The 17,168-nt window shown below is 36.0% G+C and overlaps 1 protein-coding gene across 2 annotated transcripts in view; it reads right to left on the bottom strand.

Annotated features, from left to right (window-relative positions):
• Window positions 1–6,585: 6,585 nt before the first annotated feature.
• IPMK (inositol polyphosphate multikinase) overlaps window positions 6,586–17,168 on the bottom strand; it is a 36,434-nt gene continuing 25,851 nt past the window's right edge. For both annotated transcript variants that reach the window (XM_028151521.2, XM_008145488.3), the window contains exons 5-6: window positions 14,099–14,180; window positions 6,586–12,120 (exon numbers count right to left, since the gene is read on the bottom strand). In XM_028151521.2, coding sequence (XP_028007322.2) covers window positions 11,498–12,120; window positions 14,099–14,180 — 705 coding nt within the window. In that variant the 3' untranslated portion in view covers window positions 6,586–11,497. The remainder of the gene's footprint in view (window positions 12,121–14,098; window positions 14,181–17,168) is intronic.

Here is a 17,168-nt window from a genome sequence, read left to right as displayed (position 1 = left end):
AAAATTTTAAAGTCATTTATATAATCTGAAATGCTTTGACCATTGTATTTTTATTCCTTTAATCTGCATCTTTTCTTTTTTTAAATGTATTTTATTGATTTTTACAGAGAGGAAGGGAGAGGGATAGAGAGTTAGAAACATCGATGAGAGAGAAACATTGATCAGCTGCCTCCTGCACACCCCCTACTGGGGATGTGCCCACAACCAAGGTACATGCCCTTGACCAGAATCGAACCTGGGACCTTTCAGTCTGCAGGCTGACACTCTTATCCACTGAGCCAAACTGGTTAGGGCCAATCTGCATCTTTTCAAAGTTGCCTTACAACATCAGAAAATCACCATAATGCTACAAGTAACTAATTAACCAGTATAATACATAGTTAGTATCTCTTTTCTGGGTTTTGTACTACTATAGAAATTGCAACAACCCGATTTTTAGTTCTAGGATGAACTTGTAATACGCTCTATGAACTTGCACAAGTTACTTAACCTCTCTGGGTCTTTACCTAATCTTTAAATTTGGAATAAAACTTTCTCATAGAGACTTTGTGAGGATTTACTGGGTTTGACATCAATAACATGAGAAGGGGGGAAATGTTACTGAAACTACATGACAATTATGCTTCTCAGAGAGTGTTATCATAATTCTCTTTAGTAAAACTAAATCTCTGTTCTCCGTTTACAGATACTGTTGGGAAAGAGGAAACAAACAAAAGTCCAAACGCCTTGGCCAGTGATGTTAAGTTTACAATCTGAAGTAGGCAAATAGCCTCTTATTTTAAATAAAGACACAGCTATAACAACTATTACAAATTCCAGGGGCTGGGGTGGAGGGACTAAAGCACTCGAGTTTAAGACAAGGATGTTTCATATTCTATTCTTATCTGTTTGTTATTGTATCGAAACCAAGTTTTTCATTCCCAAGCCGCCCCTAAAATCTGCTATACAAACAAAAGCCCTGTGTGAGTAGTTTCAGAGAAAATCAAGGCAAAGAAGCTGAGTCCCACCCCTGGCTTTGTATGGAGCAGAAAGAGCAGCTGCAGAGACAAACGAGATCAGAGTCTTAGGAGGAAGACCATCTCGGGCCTAGCTCTTATTGAACACAAGTCTTGGGAAGCACATTGAACTTCTTATGTAGGACATGGGATTTGGGCAATTCTGTTTAGATACCAAACTAAAAGAACTGAGCTATAGATGGAATAATATGTAAATTATTAGTACAGTGGCTAACACACACACACTATATTTATACAGTTGAGCCTAATTATTCATGGGTCTATACTTGTGAATTCACATATCACTACAATGTGTCTGTAGCCCCAAACAATACTTATGACATTTTGCAGTCATTTGCAGACATGCACAGAGCAGCAAAAAATTTGACTCACCCAATACATGCGTTCCAGCTGAGGCTGACCATGGCAACACTCTGCCTTCTTGTTTTAGCTCTCATAATATAAACATCTTTTGCAGTTTATTTAGTGCTAAATTTTTCACATTTTTATGCTTTTTTTTTGTGATGCTGCTGTTTAAAATGGCCCCCCAAGTGCAATACTGAACTGTTGTTGAAAGTACCTAAGTGAAGAAGGTACAGAAAGCATGACACAGAAAATACCTGTTAAATACAATTTGTACGGGTATTAGTTATAGTGCTGTTGGCCATAATCTCAATGTTAATGAAGCAACAATATATATTAACTAGGGTGTGTTTAAACAGAAACACTGCAATACAATTCTGACACAGACCACCCAGGATTAGTATCAGACTCCACATGTTAAAGGGCACAGTCCCCAACAACACAGCCATTTCTTCAGATGCCAGCCACAAGTTTTGGGGGGGCTCCAGGCCATCTGCACTTCTGACCAACTGGCTATAAATTCTGGGGTTCCAATGTCCCCCTCAGATTCAATACTTCATTAGAATGACTCACAGAACTCCGGAGAGCGCTACGGTATGATTACAGTTCTATTATAAAGAAGAGACAAATAAGGCAAAGTCTGGATGAGAGGGTGTAGAAGGGGGAGAGGGAGAGGGAGATGGAGAGGGAACAGGGATGGCAGAGAGAGATTTACAGATCCTAATTGGAGTGGGTTAACAGAGACTAGGAGGAGAACTGGAGATAAAGGGAGGAATTTGCTGAAAAGGGACAAAGAAAATGGGGTGGTAGATGAAGGTTACGGTAAGGAGGTGAAGTTGAATTTTTTGGACTGAGCAGGATGTCCCGGATTCTTTGTCCACCGAAGTCGAAGAATTAATCCTCGGACAGAAGGCGGTATAGTAAAGGTGGAAATCTATTAAAAACAAGAATAGACTCCCATGTGGGTAAGGGGAAAGAGTCCCACAGCACAAACTACCACGTGGGGAGGGGAAGAGTCCCATTGAGTTTCTTTGCCCTACAGCTTATAGACCACAGATTCTTGTGCCTTGATATTCCCTTTGATTGGCCACTATTCCCTTGGTCTGGTTACTATAGTAACTCCAGGGATTAAAGGTCGAACCTCACATGGTCGAACCCCCTCTTTCCTTATTGTTTTCCTATTTTTTTTGGGGGGGGGGGAGGGCTTTTATTTCTTCTTCTAGATAAAGGGCTTCCTTCACTTTATTTTGTGAATACAGACTTTTTGCTGTTCCCAGCTTCCTTATTCTATGGAAATGTACCTGTTGCAGCTTTTCAGCTCCCCTATTCTATGAATATATACCTGCTGCTGCTCTGCAGCCCTGTGTTTCTTCCATGGTCCCTTTAATTTTTAAAATTTCTAAAATTTACTAAAACCTGTCTTTTTCACCCCTAAAAATTCCTGTTTCAGAGGAAGTCAGTAAAAAAGATGTGTAAGTAGGGCTATTACATGTATGGAATATCTCGCCTGTATATTGATGAAAATAATACAGTAAAAGGAACAAATTCAAGTTTCAGGAGGAGACACAATTGCACCAGTGATTTTTAAAAATATGTGAGAGTGTGTCAGATCTGAGGGCAGCAATAGAGAAGCTGACCTCAAAGAGAAAGTGGCAACGTTCGTCCATTCTGACGGTAGAGAAGAAAGGAATGTATGGGTCTAGAGGAGGTAGATTGGTTGATAAATGTGAGCGGAAAGTGATGGATATAAAATTTACTTTAACTGATGCCATTGTCCTGGGGAAAAAGTAAAATCATGAACTGAGAGCTGAGGGAGGCGGCATGGTGATTGGCTGTCTGAAGAATGGTGAATTGAACGGACTTGGGAAGTGTAGGATTGCCTTGACAGTGTTGAGAGACCGCTTGGAGTATGAAGTCACAATTTCAAGTGGGACCAGTTGGACGGCTGTACTGTATTTTTCTCTAACCATTTTAACTCTAATGTGCAGATACTGAGCTGGTGGAAACACTGAAGGTCGTCGGTGTTGGGAATTTGCCAGGTGAATATGATGGGAGGAAACTGGGCAAGGGAGTGTGTGGCTGTGTGTCTGGGAGTGACCATAATGAAAGGTCTGGAATCCAAGTTGTGTAAGGATGAAAATGAGAACGTGAAGATGATAGACAAGGCAAAATTAGGATCAATGCACCTGAGTTCCTGTTGGAGGAAGAAAAAACAACAGTTGACCTACAAGTAGGAGAAAGAGAACACAAAGTACAGGAGGCAGTCAGAGTGAGAGAGCAATTAGTCATGCCTAGGGTATGTCCATAACAATGAGTGGTGGCCGAAATGGGGGTGAAAACAAAATAAAAGGAATGAAGTGGTCAGGGCTGAGTAATCACCAATAACTTGAAAAACTCATGACTGTAAGCAGGTGCCCTAGTTTCATCACAAGGCGCTGTGACTAGATGACTATAATAAGGAAGGAGAGCAGGTAATTGACAGGAGTTTGCTTTTGCTTTGTTTGGTTTAGGGAAGGAGGCAGGAATAACAATGTTTCTGCAGAACACCAATCACCTCCTGGCCTAAAGTTATTTAGGTATGGGGGGAAAACAATCACCACTTACCTTCAATATCCTCTCCCGAAAATACAGGGAATTGCGCAATGCCATTTGGAAAGACAATATAAACAGTTTAAAAACACTGTGATACTTGAAGTTATTTATAGATTTTGTTATGTGGAGGCTTCTAATATGTTATCTGCTATGTATGGCTTAATTCAAAAGTATATAAATATCATACTCAAACAGCCAAATATGTGAGCCCTTTTGTAAAAGCAAGGTCTCTACAAAAGCTGTAACAAAAATAAACAAACATTAAACAACCAGGAAAAGTTACATAGCATATATTTGTGAATTTACTGATCACATGTCTGATTAATCATCCTACTTGAATTTACACAGAATTACCAGACCTGGAAACTAGAAATTAGAGATAAACCCACTGTCTGCTTTGGATAAGTCCAGCATGCTAGATGTCCTCATTCTTTTTATATTCTTTTTAATTTTTTGTTGTTGTTGTTAATCCTCACCCGAGAATATTTTTCCATTGATTTTTAGAGAACATGGAAGAGAGAGGGAAAGACAGAGAAACATTGATGTGAGAGAAACACATAGACTGGTTGCCTCCTGCACAAGTCCCTACCAGGGCCCAGCCAGGGAGGAGCCAGCAACCAAGGTCCATGCCCTTGACCGGAATCAAACCCAGGACCCTTTGGTCCGCAGGCTGACGCTCTATCCACTGAGCCAAACCGGCTAGGGTTAGATGTTCTCATTCATAAAAGAAGACTTATTAATTTTATTTTTCTTAAGAAATATATTCAGAACAAATTAAGAGAAAAAAACAATAGTATCCCCTCTGGAGAAAATGGAAGGGCAATGCATAGGAAAGGGAAATTATTAAGTAAACAGACAATCTTTCTAAGAATTTTCACCCTCACTAGTATATTATATACCAATAATAGAAATATATAGTAGGAAGAAAATGACAATTAATGATTTAATGTGAAATTCTGATATGGTAAACTTAAATCCAACTAAACTGACAATAAAACAGCACATTCAAGTTCAAAGAGTATTTTAAAATTAAGCAGTCTTTGTACCTAAAAACTGAGCCAAAACTACTAGGTTCAGTGAAAAGGTGTTTTAATATCAATTGGTGAAGTGGTATCTATCTATAACACATAATAGAAAGTACATGGTTTTGCATAATTTTTGTTATGGAAACATGTTTGTACACACTTGGAAAAACATCAAATAACATCCAAGTTTAACAACCACTCCCCAGATTATAACATAGGAATATGTAATTGAAGATGGCAATACTGTGAAAGTACTCAGTGAGTTCTACCTAGAGAAGGGAAGGAAGGGGTGGAAACATGGATGAATTTTTTTAAACGATAAATAAGATATTTTTAAATTTGCATTTGCTGCAGTCCTGCTGCCTGTTTTGATCAGCAGAATTGAATACGCACATTGTGTCCCTTGATCTGACATTGCTGCCTGATTAAATCATGATCGTGACAAGCCAAGACTCAAATTTCCTGGTGCCTTATGCAAATTGGTCTGAGATTGGACATGTTGTTGACTGCATTGTGGCCTCCTTGCATCATGCCCTTCTTCAGTGTCCTCCCACACTGACTCTGCATTGGGCAATAGTAGTAGCAAAGTTGACTCAAACAAGGTTGAAACTTGTTTGCATGTTCAAGAGTCTTCTCTTGGACCTTTACTACCACTAGGGAAAATGTCTGGTCTAGCCTGCTGAGAAGACACATCACCCCAGCCATCCTAGACTAGCTCAGAACCCCCTCTCCCCACACAACTGACCTGCCAGCTAATTGTAGAAACATGAGTAAGTCCAGCCAAGATCAGCAGAACTCAACTGACTTGAAGATCCACACACATTATAAAGAATGTTTGTTTAAGCCAGGAACATTTTAGGGTGTTATGTAGCATTAATTGCTGACTGAGTGGTCAGGCTAGCCTTACTTACGTTGTCCTCTCTGCCTCTGGCATAACCTAGCTGGGTTAGGTTCAACTCTAATAGGAAGTGGAAAATGGAAGCACCCTGACCGGTGCAGCTCACCCTGTACCGGTTGGGCCACCCTGTACACCAAAAGGTAGTGTGTTAGATTTCCATTCAGGGCACATACCTAAGTTGCAGGTTCAGTTGGAGCTTGTACAGGAGACAACTGATTGATGTTTCTCACTTCAATATTTCTTGCTCTCTCTCCCTCGCCTTCTCTCTAAATAAATAAACAGATAGGTAGGTAGGTAAAATGGAAGCCCAGCTGGTGAGGCTCAGTGGTTGAGCATTGACCTATGAACCAGGAGGTCACAGTTCCATTCCCAGTCAGAGCCCATGCCCAGGTTGTGGGCTCGATCCCTAGCAGGAGGTGTACAAGAGGCAGCTAATCAATGATTCTCTCTCATCATTGATGTTTCTATCACTCTCTCCCTCTCCCTTCCTTTCTAAAATAAATAAAACTATAAAATAATATTTTTTTTAAAAAAATGAACAAATATTTATGTAAAGGTTAACATACTCTTTCATTACCAATGCATATGCTTCTATTAACATCTTATCTTCATCTTTGAATGATTCTTATATATACCTAATATACAAATATTTGAATGAATAAGTTATTTTTAAACTACCTGTTTGTTAGTATATAACTAAAGAAAAAAAAGCTCCAATGCAAAACATTTTAATAGGTTGTCAAATATACAGTTATTAGAATTATCTAAATATCACTTATAAAAATCGGTATATCACATTAGATGATTCTATAAAATAAAATCACATTGACAATAACCCCTGCAGTCCAAGAATAACCCCATCAATAGTACAAATTACAAATACATTAAGAAAGAGACATTTAAACCAAAAAGTAACTCTGACTAAATACATTCATTCATCAATTACAATAAACTTAGCACAGTCACTAATAACACAAGTTTAGGTGCAATTTCACATGCTTTCACAAATCTTCCAGTACAGCTCCCATAGTAAAGTGTCTTTGTGCACGCCATTTTCATTTATATTTAGATGCATCATACATCATCCTTAAGACTATTTCACTTCATAATTAAACTTGTTAATATATACTGTAAGTGAACACCAGGTTAAAAATTAGCCCCAATGATGACAAAGTTTATCAATTAAAAAACTCTTGAGAGTATATTTTAGTTTGTTTAATCGCATGAATACTATTTCCTCTTACTAGATGCTATCAAAATAATTTAAACATTAACTCCTCAAAAATGGAAACTCCAACCTTCCTAAAATATTAACAAGCATTTTAAGTAACAATAAAATCATCCTGTAAGTCAAACAGTAAATTTCACATTCATTGCCAAATTTAAAATACCAGTGATTTGAAGATTGAGGCCTAAAACATTAGTACTAAATTATAAAATACAATGTAAAAAATGTGTAGTAATTTGCTTGTGAAAATATAATGGAATAGTCCTCACAGTAACGTTAAAGCACTACTCTAAATGGACAGTCTAAGTAAACGTACCTTTACCAGTAAGAAAACTGAAAAATTAAGGCCTTTATATGCTATATATTACTATCTGAACTCAAAGCCAAATAGAGGTTTTAATGCTGCAAAGTACTATTTTCAACCTCTCTAAATTGTTAGTTGCTTCATCTCAACTCAGTAATTATTACTTTATCATTACACTAACTCAAATGCTAGTTAACTTTATCATCTTGAAATAAATATTTCTCTGTATCTCTATTTTAATTCAGTCCCCAACCCCATGCCAACTAGACAGAATGCTGGAAATAGGGCTTTGTCTGATTGGTTCACAACTGTATATTCAGGGGCTAAAAATGGTTAACATACGGTAGATATCCAGTTAGTATTTTTGAATCTATATAATAAAGCCTAAGTGACCGTTATGGAGGAATGACCAGAACGACTGGTCGCTATGATGAGCACTGACCACCAGGGGGCAGATGCTCAACCAAGGAGCTTCCCGTGGTGGTCAGTGCGCTCCCACAGGGGGACCGCTGCTCAGCCAGAAGCCAGGCTCACAGCTGGTGAGCGCAGCAGCGGTGGCGGGACCCTCTCCCACTTCCGAAGCAGTGCTAAGGAGCAGCGAGCCGAGCAGTAAGCAGTGTGCAGGCAGGCGGTAAGAAGCGAGGGGTCCCGAACTGCAAGAGGGCGCAGGCTGGGCTGAGGCCCCACTCCCCACCCCCAGTGCATGAATTTCGTGCACCGGGCCTCTAGTGAACTAATAAGAAGCCTGACCTCCATGGGCAACTCTACTTGTTTTCCTAAAGCATTAGTAGGCAATTTACCTCTTTGCACAACCAAACTAACAATTTTTTTAAAGAAACTGATATCTACGCTGTGATAACATAGAATGTAATGGAAAGACAACTGAAGCTACATATATATCAAATCAAGGTTAAAGGCACTGGATCAGAAAGATTATTACAAAGCATGGTAAACAATTTTTAAAGCAAATCAAGTTTTAAAGTATAAAATGTTGAACTGCTATGAATGGTACTAAAATGATAATGCTTTAAAATAGTTGACAAAATTTCTATAATTTCACACATAAAATTCTTTTGTTGTTTTACCATTTTCTTTCATCCTATGTGTTCTATATTCCAAATCCTAGAAACAAATGTTTTCAGTTGCATGAAACAAGAAAAATGCAACTGAATTATCTTTGAAAATTTTTTTCTTCAGTTATGTTTTAAATTTGATAGACATTATATAGATGATATGGAGAACATCATCTTGAACATCATAAAACAGTAAATTATACTGTCAAAATAAATTTTAAAAAGTTCTTACTCAGTTGAATACAGTCTAAGCCTCACAATAGCAAAATGTAGTGTAAGAGGCATAGTAAGTACAACCTTTCCATACACATAAAGAATAAAGAATACTGAATTGAAAATACCACAAGCTCCATGTTAGAGGTATGTAATATACACATTTTCACAACTATTTCTTGAAAAACTATTTAGATAAAATATTTAGCATTTATCAATTTTTTATTTGAACCTATGCAACTTTCATCCATATTAAAATATCAATTAGTGTAAATACTTTCTTATAAAACTATTATACAATTTAAGTTTTTATTAGAGAAATGTAATACTCACTCTCCATAACTTCTTAAAGTTCTTTTTGTTAGTGCATTCCATAAGAAATACACTAAAACCATTATTTGTGTTTTCTAGTGGAAAAAAAGTAATAAATCTATTAATCCAAACTATATCCTTATTATGCTTACTTCTTAAACATTTACATGTTTAAATATGCTTGGTGAATAGTGATCATTCTATTCCTGCAGTGGTAAATTTCAGCATAATGCTAAATGACTGGACTAGATAGCAAAATAGTCACATGTAGATTACATAAACAGATACTTATTCTGTTATATGTAAGCTTACTTATAAAGTAACATAAAATGAGCATTAGATAACAGTGATTAAAAAAATGTAAACAAACAATTAAATGTCAATCCCTTCCCTGAAAAACAAAAGATAAAAGGGCTTCTTGTTTTATTAAAATAAACAAAATATTATCTATTTTATAAAAAAGGTAAGACACGAATTTTACAAAACTATATTTCCAAATATGGGTAAAGAAAATCTGGAACAGTTGACACACTTTATTGAGATAAAATGTGCATAAAAACCTGATTAATACTTAAATGTATTAAATTCATTTTACATAGGCTGATACCATTCCCTACAAAAAAAACTTCTTGTTTTGTTCAGATTCAAAATAGTGTCCAATTATCTGAACTTAAGATTTGTCAAGCCACTATCCAAATAACAACAACAACAAAAAGTCTATATTGTAGGAAAAATCAAGTAAAACTAAAACATTTCTATTAATTACTACTTTAAATTCACCCCCACAAAAAAAGAAAAAAAGAAAAAGCTAATACCCATTTAGGCAGCAGAGAAAAATATGAAGTGCCTATATAAAACTTACAAATAAAAAATTAAAAACAATCAAATTTTGCTATAACAAAATGCATATCAAAGTTATTAATGTTTAATAGATTTATTAAACTTAGAATTCACAGAGCATTTGGTACTTCTGTTTGTGCTCAGATATTTTGCAAATGCCCTCAGAGAGGCTTGGGAAGGTGACATAAACATAAAATTGTGATACTTTCCTCCACACCAAAAAAAAAAAGTGATTGGATTTAAAAGTTTAATTTATAATTCTTAAGAGAAATGGGGGGGAAGGGGTTGGGACACACTAACAATTCCCAGCTCTAAAACATTTTCCAAAGAATATGGCAAAACTATTAACTACTTAGATGTGTTATTAGTGAATCAAAATGCAAGCAATAAGAGCATAAACATCTAACATATTTGCAAATTAACTTTAAAGTTTTCAATAATAACTGGTTATTTTTTAAAACGTAGATGTGAAACAGATAATACAGAATCTAATTTATCCAGGAAAAATAGCATTATCCCCCATCTATAAAATTAAATCATATTTTCTCTCTTGAACATAATATAAAACTATTTTGAGTAAATGAAACAGAAGCATGGGTTTAGATATGCACCACTCTCTATGATGTACTAATTTACACAGTATGTTTGATAACACAATATTGGATGTTGTCCTTCACTGCATATTAGAATTCTGAGAAACATCATTTTTAGCAACATAGATTAATACGACTGCTTAACTAAATGGACACATAAAAATATATAAAATTTTTTTAAAAATTCAAGTTATTTCAAGGAGAAATAAGACCAACTTTCAATCACCCACCTTTTTGAAGCCATAGTTAGAGGAAAAGGCATAGGTTTATAACACTTTTCACAATATAGTAAATATATATTCCAATTTGCCCATAAATGAAAAATTTTAAAAGAAAAACATGTTTCTTCCAAGTAACTTGTCTCTTCTTGCCCTGGCAAGAATAATTATTAGCGCCCTTAATTTCAAGATTTTTGTTGTTGTTTCAATTATCTTTTTCATGAAGTATAACATGTTGAAATATGAGTAAAAATTAAAATTAAAGGGAAAATCTGCTTTTGGAATAAAATAATTCAAAATCATTTCACTAAGAAGCACCTTTAGATATGCTGGTCTAAACTTTAATATAAAATCTAAACAGTACTTATTTCTGAAGTAGAATGTTCTCCAGTTTTAATAACTTCAAAAAGTAATACTAAGGACATCAACCTGTGCTTTCTAGATTTTTGAAAGTATTCTCATAAATGTAATGAGTTTAGATATGGCTCATTGTCATGGTTGGGTGGACAGAGATTTCATGATAAATTGGCTACAGAAAACTAAATTCTTAATGACTGACTGTTTTGCATTTTGCTTGAGCCAAATAGATGTTTAAATCATGTACCACCACATTCCCTGCTTAACATTCCAAAGTTTCTTTATTCTTCATAGTTTTCTAATGAACAAATAATTAGTTTTCCTGAGTAAGATTATAAAAAGTTAACCCTTCTACCAAAAGTGTAAAGACAAATAAAATGTAGACTCACAATACAAATTGTTTACATAGCATTACAAGTGCAGAGATACTGACTGCTGCTCTTCACAATGATTGCCCCACCCCTTAAAAAGACTGCAGCAAATGATTCAATTGTCCAAAATACTCTGAAGTACAGTAATTAAATTCTTCAGTCCATAAACATATCCCTCATCTATTGTGTTGCTAGGGAAAACATGAGCAAAATCTATCATTCGCACTTCTACTTCCGCAATCTCTTGGCAACCAGTGGGAAGATGGTAGAAAACTTTTTCCAGTTGGGAAAGTACATTTCCATTTAAATGTTCCTGTGACAAGCTTTTCCACCCATTGTCTTGCTCTATATTTTCAACTTTCAATGAAGTCTGACTGTGATGCTTTCTTGAATACATTTTTCTGTGACGAGCATACATCTTGGACAAGCTTTTGCCTACTGAAGCCTCTATTTTTCCATTTGTTGTGGAACTTAACACTCGAAAGTTATTATTGTACTCCAGTACGTCTGTGTCCGAGAGTTGTCCTTTGGACAAAAACTTTTCTGCCAAAGTTCTGTCATTTGATTTTGTAGTAGTTGGATGAGATGAACCTTCATAAACAAACAGTAATGAACTTGCATAAAAGTTAAGCTGCTTCTGGCTTTCAAACCACTGCAGAATTCTCTCAATCTTCCCAATACTGGCAGCAACAGCATCTTTTCTTAAGCAGAATCCATTATGAAAAAACCTGGAAACTCCTACAAAAAGGAAAATATAATATCACTGTAATATATTATTATTATTATTATATAATTATAAAACAGCTACCACTTGGGAAGTAAATTCATCTTAGATATCATTTTTCCCCCATCATCCCTTGCAATAAACTGAACTAGGAAGAATTCTAGTCAGACATAGAAACCTGGACTTCAACTTAATTTCTGGTGAAGATGCTGGTGAACATTTAAGTTACACTATGTAAAGTGAAATATCCTTTAAACAAAACTATTTATTACAGGTAGACTGGTAGTTTAGTTCTCTCTACATACATTCTCTTAAGGAATGTATTCCAAGATTTATTTCATTCGCTATTTTGAGGGATTTTATAGAAAGATTACTTGTTTACCAGAATCACATGTAAGAGTTAATCTAAAACCTAGAGTCAAATCATAACCATTTTTAATGGTGTCAACAGCCCATTACCAAAATACCAAGTCATAACAGCACTAAATTTTTTTTCTCAATAATACTGATTAAATCAGTCTTTCCACACAAATTAAACTCACATTAGGGATTAGCACTATTCCAGTTTGAGTATATTATCCAAAATTAAGACTTCTAAATGCTTTAACCTATCAGATTATTTATGCCTCTTAAAATTATTTATGCCTACTTTATCATATTTGGAAATTTATTGGTATGTACAATTTTATTTTTGCCTTTAAATAGTTGTTCCCCCACTCTGAGACTGAAATTGCTAAAAAATATATTCACATTAGCTTGGGAAATATTTTAATAAAGAACCAATCTGCATACCCAGCCGCAGTGGCACAAGTGGCTGAGTGTCGACCTATGAACCAGGAGGTCACGGTTCGATTTCCAGCACAAGCTCGGGTTGCAGGTTCAATCCCCAGTGGAGGGTGTGCAGGAGGCAGCCAATCAATGATTCTCTCTCATCATTGATATTTCTATCTCTTTCTCCCTTCCTTTCTGAAATCAATAAAAATATATTTAATTTTTTAAAAAAGAGCCAATCTGCATATTATCTTGCTATTGGCTGAGGCAAATACTGATTGTTACAATCACATGATGGATGACCGTTTTTTTACACATAAAATAAAAATTCTTCTTCAAACTCTTTACATTACACATAACCTGTTCCCCACCTTAGGCAGAGCTAAGAATAAACTTACAATAGAATATTACTTCCAGAAATTTAGGATATCATTGTTTTTATTTGTCCATAAATATTTTACAACTATATATATTAACAGACTTTAAACTACTCTTCATGCCACTTGTTCATTCATAATGTAGTTCTAGAAGCTAGTAATACACAGCTCAACTATAAAAGAGAAATTTAAATAAAAAATGACATGCTACAACACACACTGTAAAGTCTCTTATGTAACAAGCAGTTTTAACATACTAAGATCTATATACTTTGATTTTTAAATATGTTTTTATTGATTTCAGAGAGAGGAAAGGAGAAGGGGAGAAGGAGAGAAACATTGATGTGAAAGAAAAACATCTATTGGTTGCCTCCCTCACACACTCTCATCGACCAGGGACCAAACCTGGACATGGGCCCTGACCAGGAATCGAACCATCAATCTTTTAGTACATGGGATGATGTTTAACCAACTGATGCTGAGCCACACCAGCCAGGACTATATACTATGAATTTAAAGACAACCTCTAGTTCCAGTACTTGGACTAGGTGGTTGGTTCACAGATAATCATTTATATTTAAGTATAGTTAGTTAGTTAGTTAGTAAGTAAGTAAGTAAATAAATAAATAAATAAATAAATAAATAAATAAATGAAAATGTAAGATACACCCAAGGTTTTGGTGTATGATGAACCAGAGATTATGTGTGAATGTAAATTTCATTTTTTTAAAAGTTGATTGTGAATTGAATCATTATTCCAAAAGACAAAATTGAAATCACTTTAGAATTATTTTGATATTTATGCAGTAATAAAAACATTGAAATCTGGTTGTTCAATCCTTACCTTCCTTTAGAGTTTCTTTTGTTAAGCTTCTTCCATAGTGCTGGTTTTGTGTCTCATAGCTATCAGAATGGACATGATAAACCTATCAGAAAAAGCAGTGAATATTAAAAATGAATACTCCTCAACCATGTGGAATTTATCTCAGCAGTGATTAAAGGTGGAAAGATCTATTCATATGAGTCATCCTAATGAATTGAAGGGAAAAAAAATCATGTCGTCCTATCAGTCGATTCTAAAAAGGCATTTAATAAATTTACACCCACTATCAATGAAAACTCTTTAAACAGATAGATGAATATTTCAATAAGAAAAATTATCTACCTCAATCCACCAAAGGTCAGCCTCAACTCAAGTTTAAAGTGGAAATAAAAAAAAAAAAAAAAAGGATCTGTCCTAAAATACAAGCTTCCAAAAATATGTGTTCTATCTAATGTTCTGTAACCTCTAGCAAATGCAAATAAGACAAGAGAAAGAAATTAAAGGAATAATAATTTGGGAAGGAAGAGATAAAAATATTACTCTTTCTAGGTAATGGACATACACTGAAAAATCAATTGAAAAACTAATAAAAACTTTAAATGGTGACTGAGTACAAATTAGTAAGCAGAAAATGAGCTTTGATATACACAAATAACTGGTTAGAAACATAATGGAAAACTCCATTTACAAATGTAACAAAAGATAAATAAACTAAATAAAGGTACAATCTATATAAAGACATCTTTAACAAATTCCTAAGACATACACACAAACACACACCCATGGTCTCAGAGAGGGAGACTCAATATAAAAGATATAATTTCTTGTACCCCTATGTTCACTGCAGCATTATTTACAATAGCTAAGATTTGGAAGCAGGCCAAGTGGCCATCAGTGGATGAGTGAATAAAAAAGCTGTGGTACATTTACATGATAGATTACTACTCAGCCATAAAAAAGGAAGGAAATCTTACCCTTGTGACAGCATGGATTGACCTGGAGAATATTATGCTAAGTGAAATAAGCCAGTCAGAGAAAGACAAATACCATAAGATTTCACTCATATGTGAAATCTAATGAACAAAATAAACAAAATAGAAACAGACTCACAGAGAACAGAACAGCTGTCAGAGGGGAGGTGGGTTGCGGGGCTGCGTGAAAAAGGTGAAAGGATAAAGCAAAAAAAAACAACCCAAAACCCTCAGACACAGACAACAGCACGGTGATTATCAGAGGAAAGGAGAGTGAGGGAAGGTAGGAGAGGTATAAATAGTAATGGAAGGAGATTTGACTAGGGGAACACACAATATAATATACAGATAATATATTATAGAATTGTATATCCAAAACCTATAATTTTATAAATCAACTAGAGGCCCAGTGTACAAAATTCGTGCATGGGTGGGGTCCCTAGGCCTGGCCAGTGATCAGGGCCGATTGGGACCGAAGGCCCCGGCAGGGTTGAGAGAGGAGGCGACAGTCGCCGGGCCAGGCGCGGAAGGAACGAATGCCAGATGCCAACGCCGCTTTCGGTGCCCCGCCACCACGCGGTTTCCCACCTCCCTCCCTCCCCTTTCTCTCGTCACTGTGCCATCACTGGGGCCTGCCGGCCAGGGGTAGGGACAGGGGGAGGTTGGCCACCAGCCCCACCACCGCCCACCCCTGGTTCCCTGTCCCAGCCCGGGGCCCGGCCCCGATCAGGTGATTGGGGCCTGCCACTCAGGAGGAGGGACAGTGGGAGGTTGGCCGGCCAGGGGAGGTTGGCTGTGGGAGCACAGTGACCACCAGGGGGGCAGCTCCTGTGTTGAGCATCTGTCCCCTGGTGGTCAGTGCACGTCATAGCAACCGGTTGTTCTGGTCATTCAGTCGTAACGGTCACTTAGGCTTTTTTATATATATATAGATGTTACCCCAATACCTTAAATAAAAAAATTAAAAAATTAAAGATATCAGTTCTACTTAAATTAATCCACAACTAAAATGAAATTATAATAAAACACCAACAATTTTTATAACCATATAAGCCAATCTAAAGTTCATATAGAAAACAACATATCCCAGGAGGGCCAAATCATGCAATGCCTTTTTTACTTATCCTGTATATGTACCCTAAGGCAATGGAATCCCACTGAAGAGTTTTTAATAGGAGAATGCCATGATTATTTTACAATGTCTGGAGAACAGATTGAAAGAAAGATAAACTGAACTTGAGAGATCAGTTAAGAGACTAGGTTCTGTAAAAGGATAATGGTGATAATGGGATTTGATATGCTGGGGAATTAAGATCAATAGGATTAATGGATGGCTCTGAGAGGTAATGGTGACTACAGGTTTCCAGTGTGTAAAACTAAGCACTGCCATTTCTGAGATAAGGAATATTCTCAGTATTTGTTGAGATTTGTTGTGGTTGGTTGTGAGATGAGTGTATCGCTTTTTAATATATTAGTTCTAGATGTTTTTAAGTCATCCTAGTAAAATGTCTGGTAGGGTTCTAGCTATCCAGATTAGGAGATCACAGAAAAAGCTGAGGCTACAGATACGCCTTTGGGAGTATCAGTGTAAGTGAAACTGAACCAATAAGAACAAAGGACACTGCTTAGGAAGAAACAGAAAATCAAGACAGTAAAATGGAACAGAGCAGAATATCTCAACATTGAAAGAATAAACAGGGGGGAAAAATAAGCTGGCAAGAAAAACTGCAAAGTAGCCTTTGGAAAAAACCAGGACAGGGTGTAATCTCAGGACACAAAAAGGAATGTTTCAAGGAAAACGTAGTCAGCCTTGCAGGCTGCTTTTCAAAGTGCAGTAAGGTTAGTAATGAAAATGGCATTTAGATTTAGTGACATGAAGATGTCATTAGGGACCTTAGTGAAAGCCGATCTGATGGCATGGTAGGCAAATATGCCAGATTGGAGGCTGAAAAATACTAAGTGGGAAGTAAGGCAATGGAAATAACTATTTTGATTGTAAAGGGGAGGCAAGTTAAACCCACTGGTAGACAGCAGAGCAAGGTAATGGTAGGTTTTGATGTTGTTGTTTTTTAAAAATGGAGAGTGATCTGAACATATATAAAACAAAAGGAAGAGTGTCA

The sequence above is a fragment of the Eptesicus fuscus genome, chromosome 17, assembly GCF_027574615.1.
Source record: "Eptesicus fuscus isolate TK198812 chromosome 17, DD_ASM_mEF_20220401, whole genome shotgun sequence".
In the NCBI taxonomy this organism is placed as follows: Eukaryota; Metazoa; Chordata; class Mammalia; order Chiroptera; family Vespertilionidae; genus Eptesicus; species Eptesicus fuscus.
This window is presented reverse-complemented; position numbering and strand designations above follow the sequence as displayed.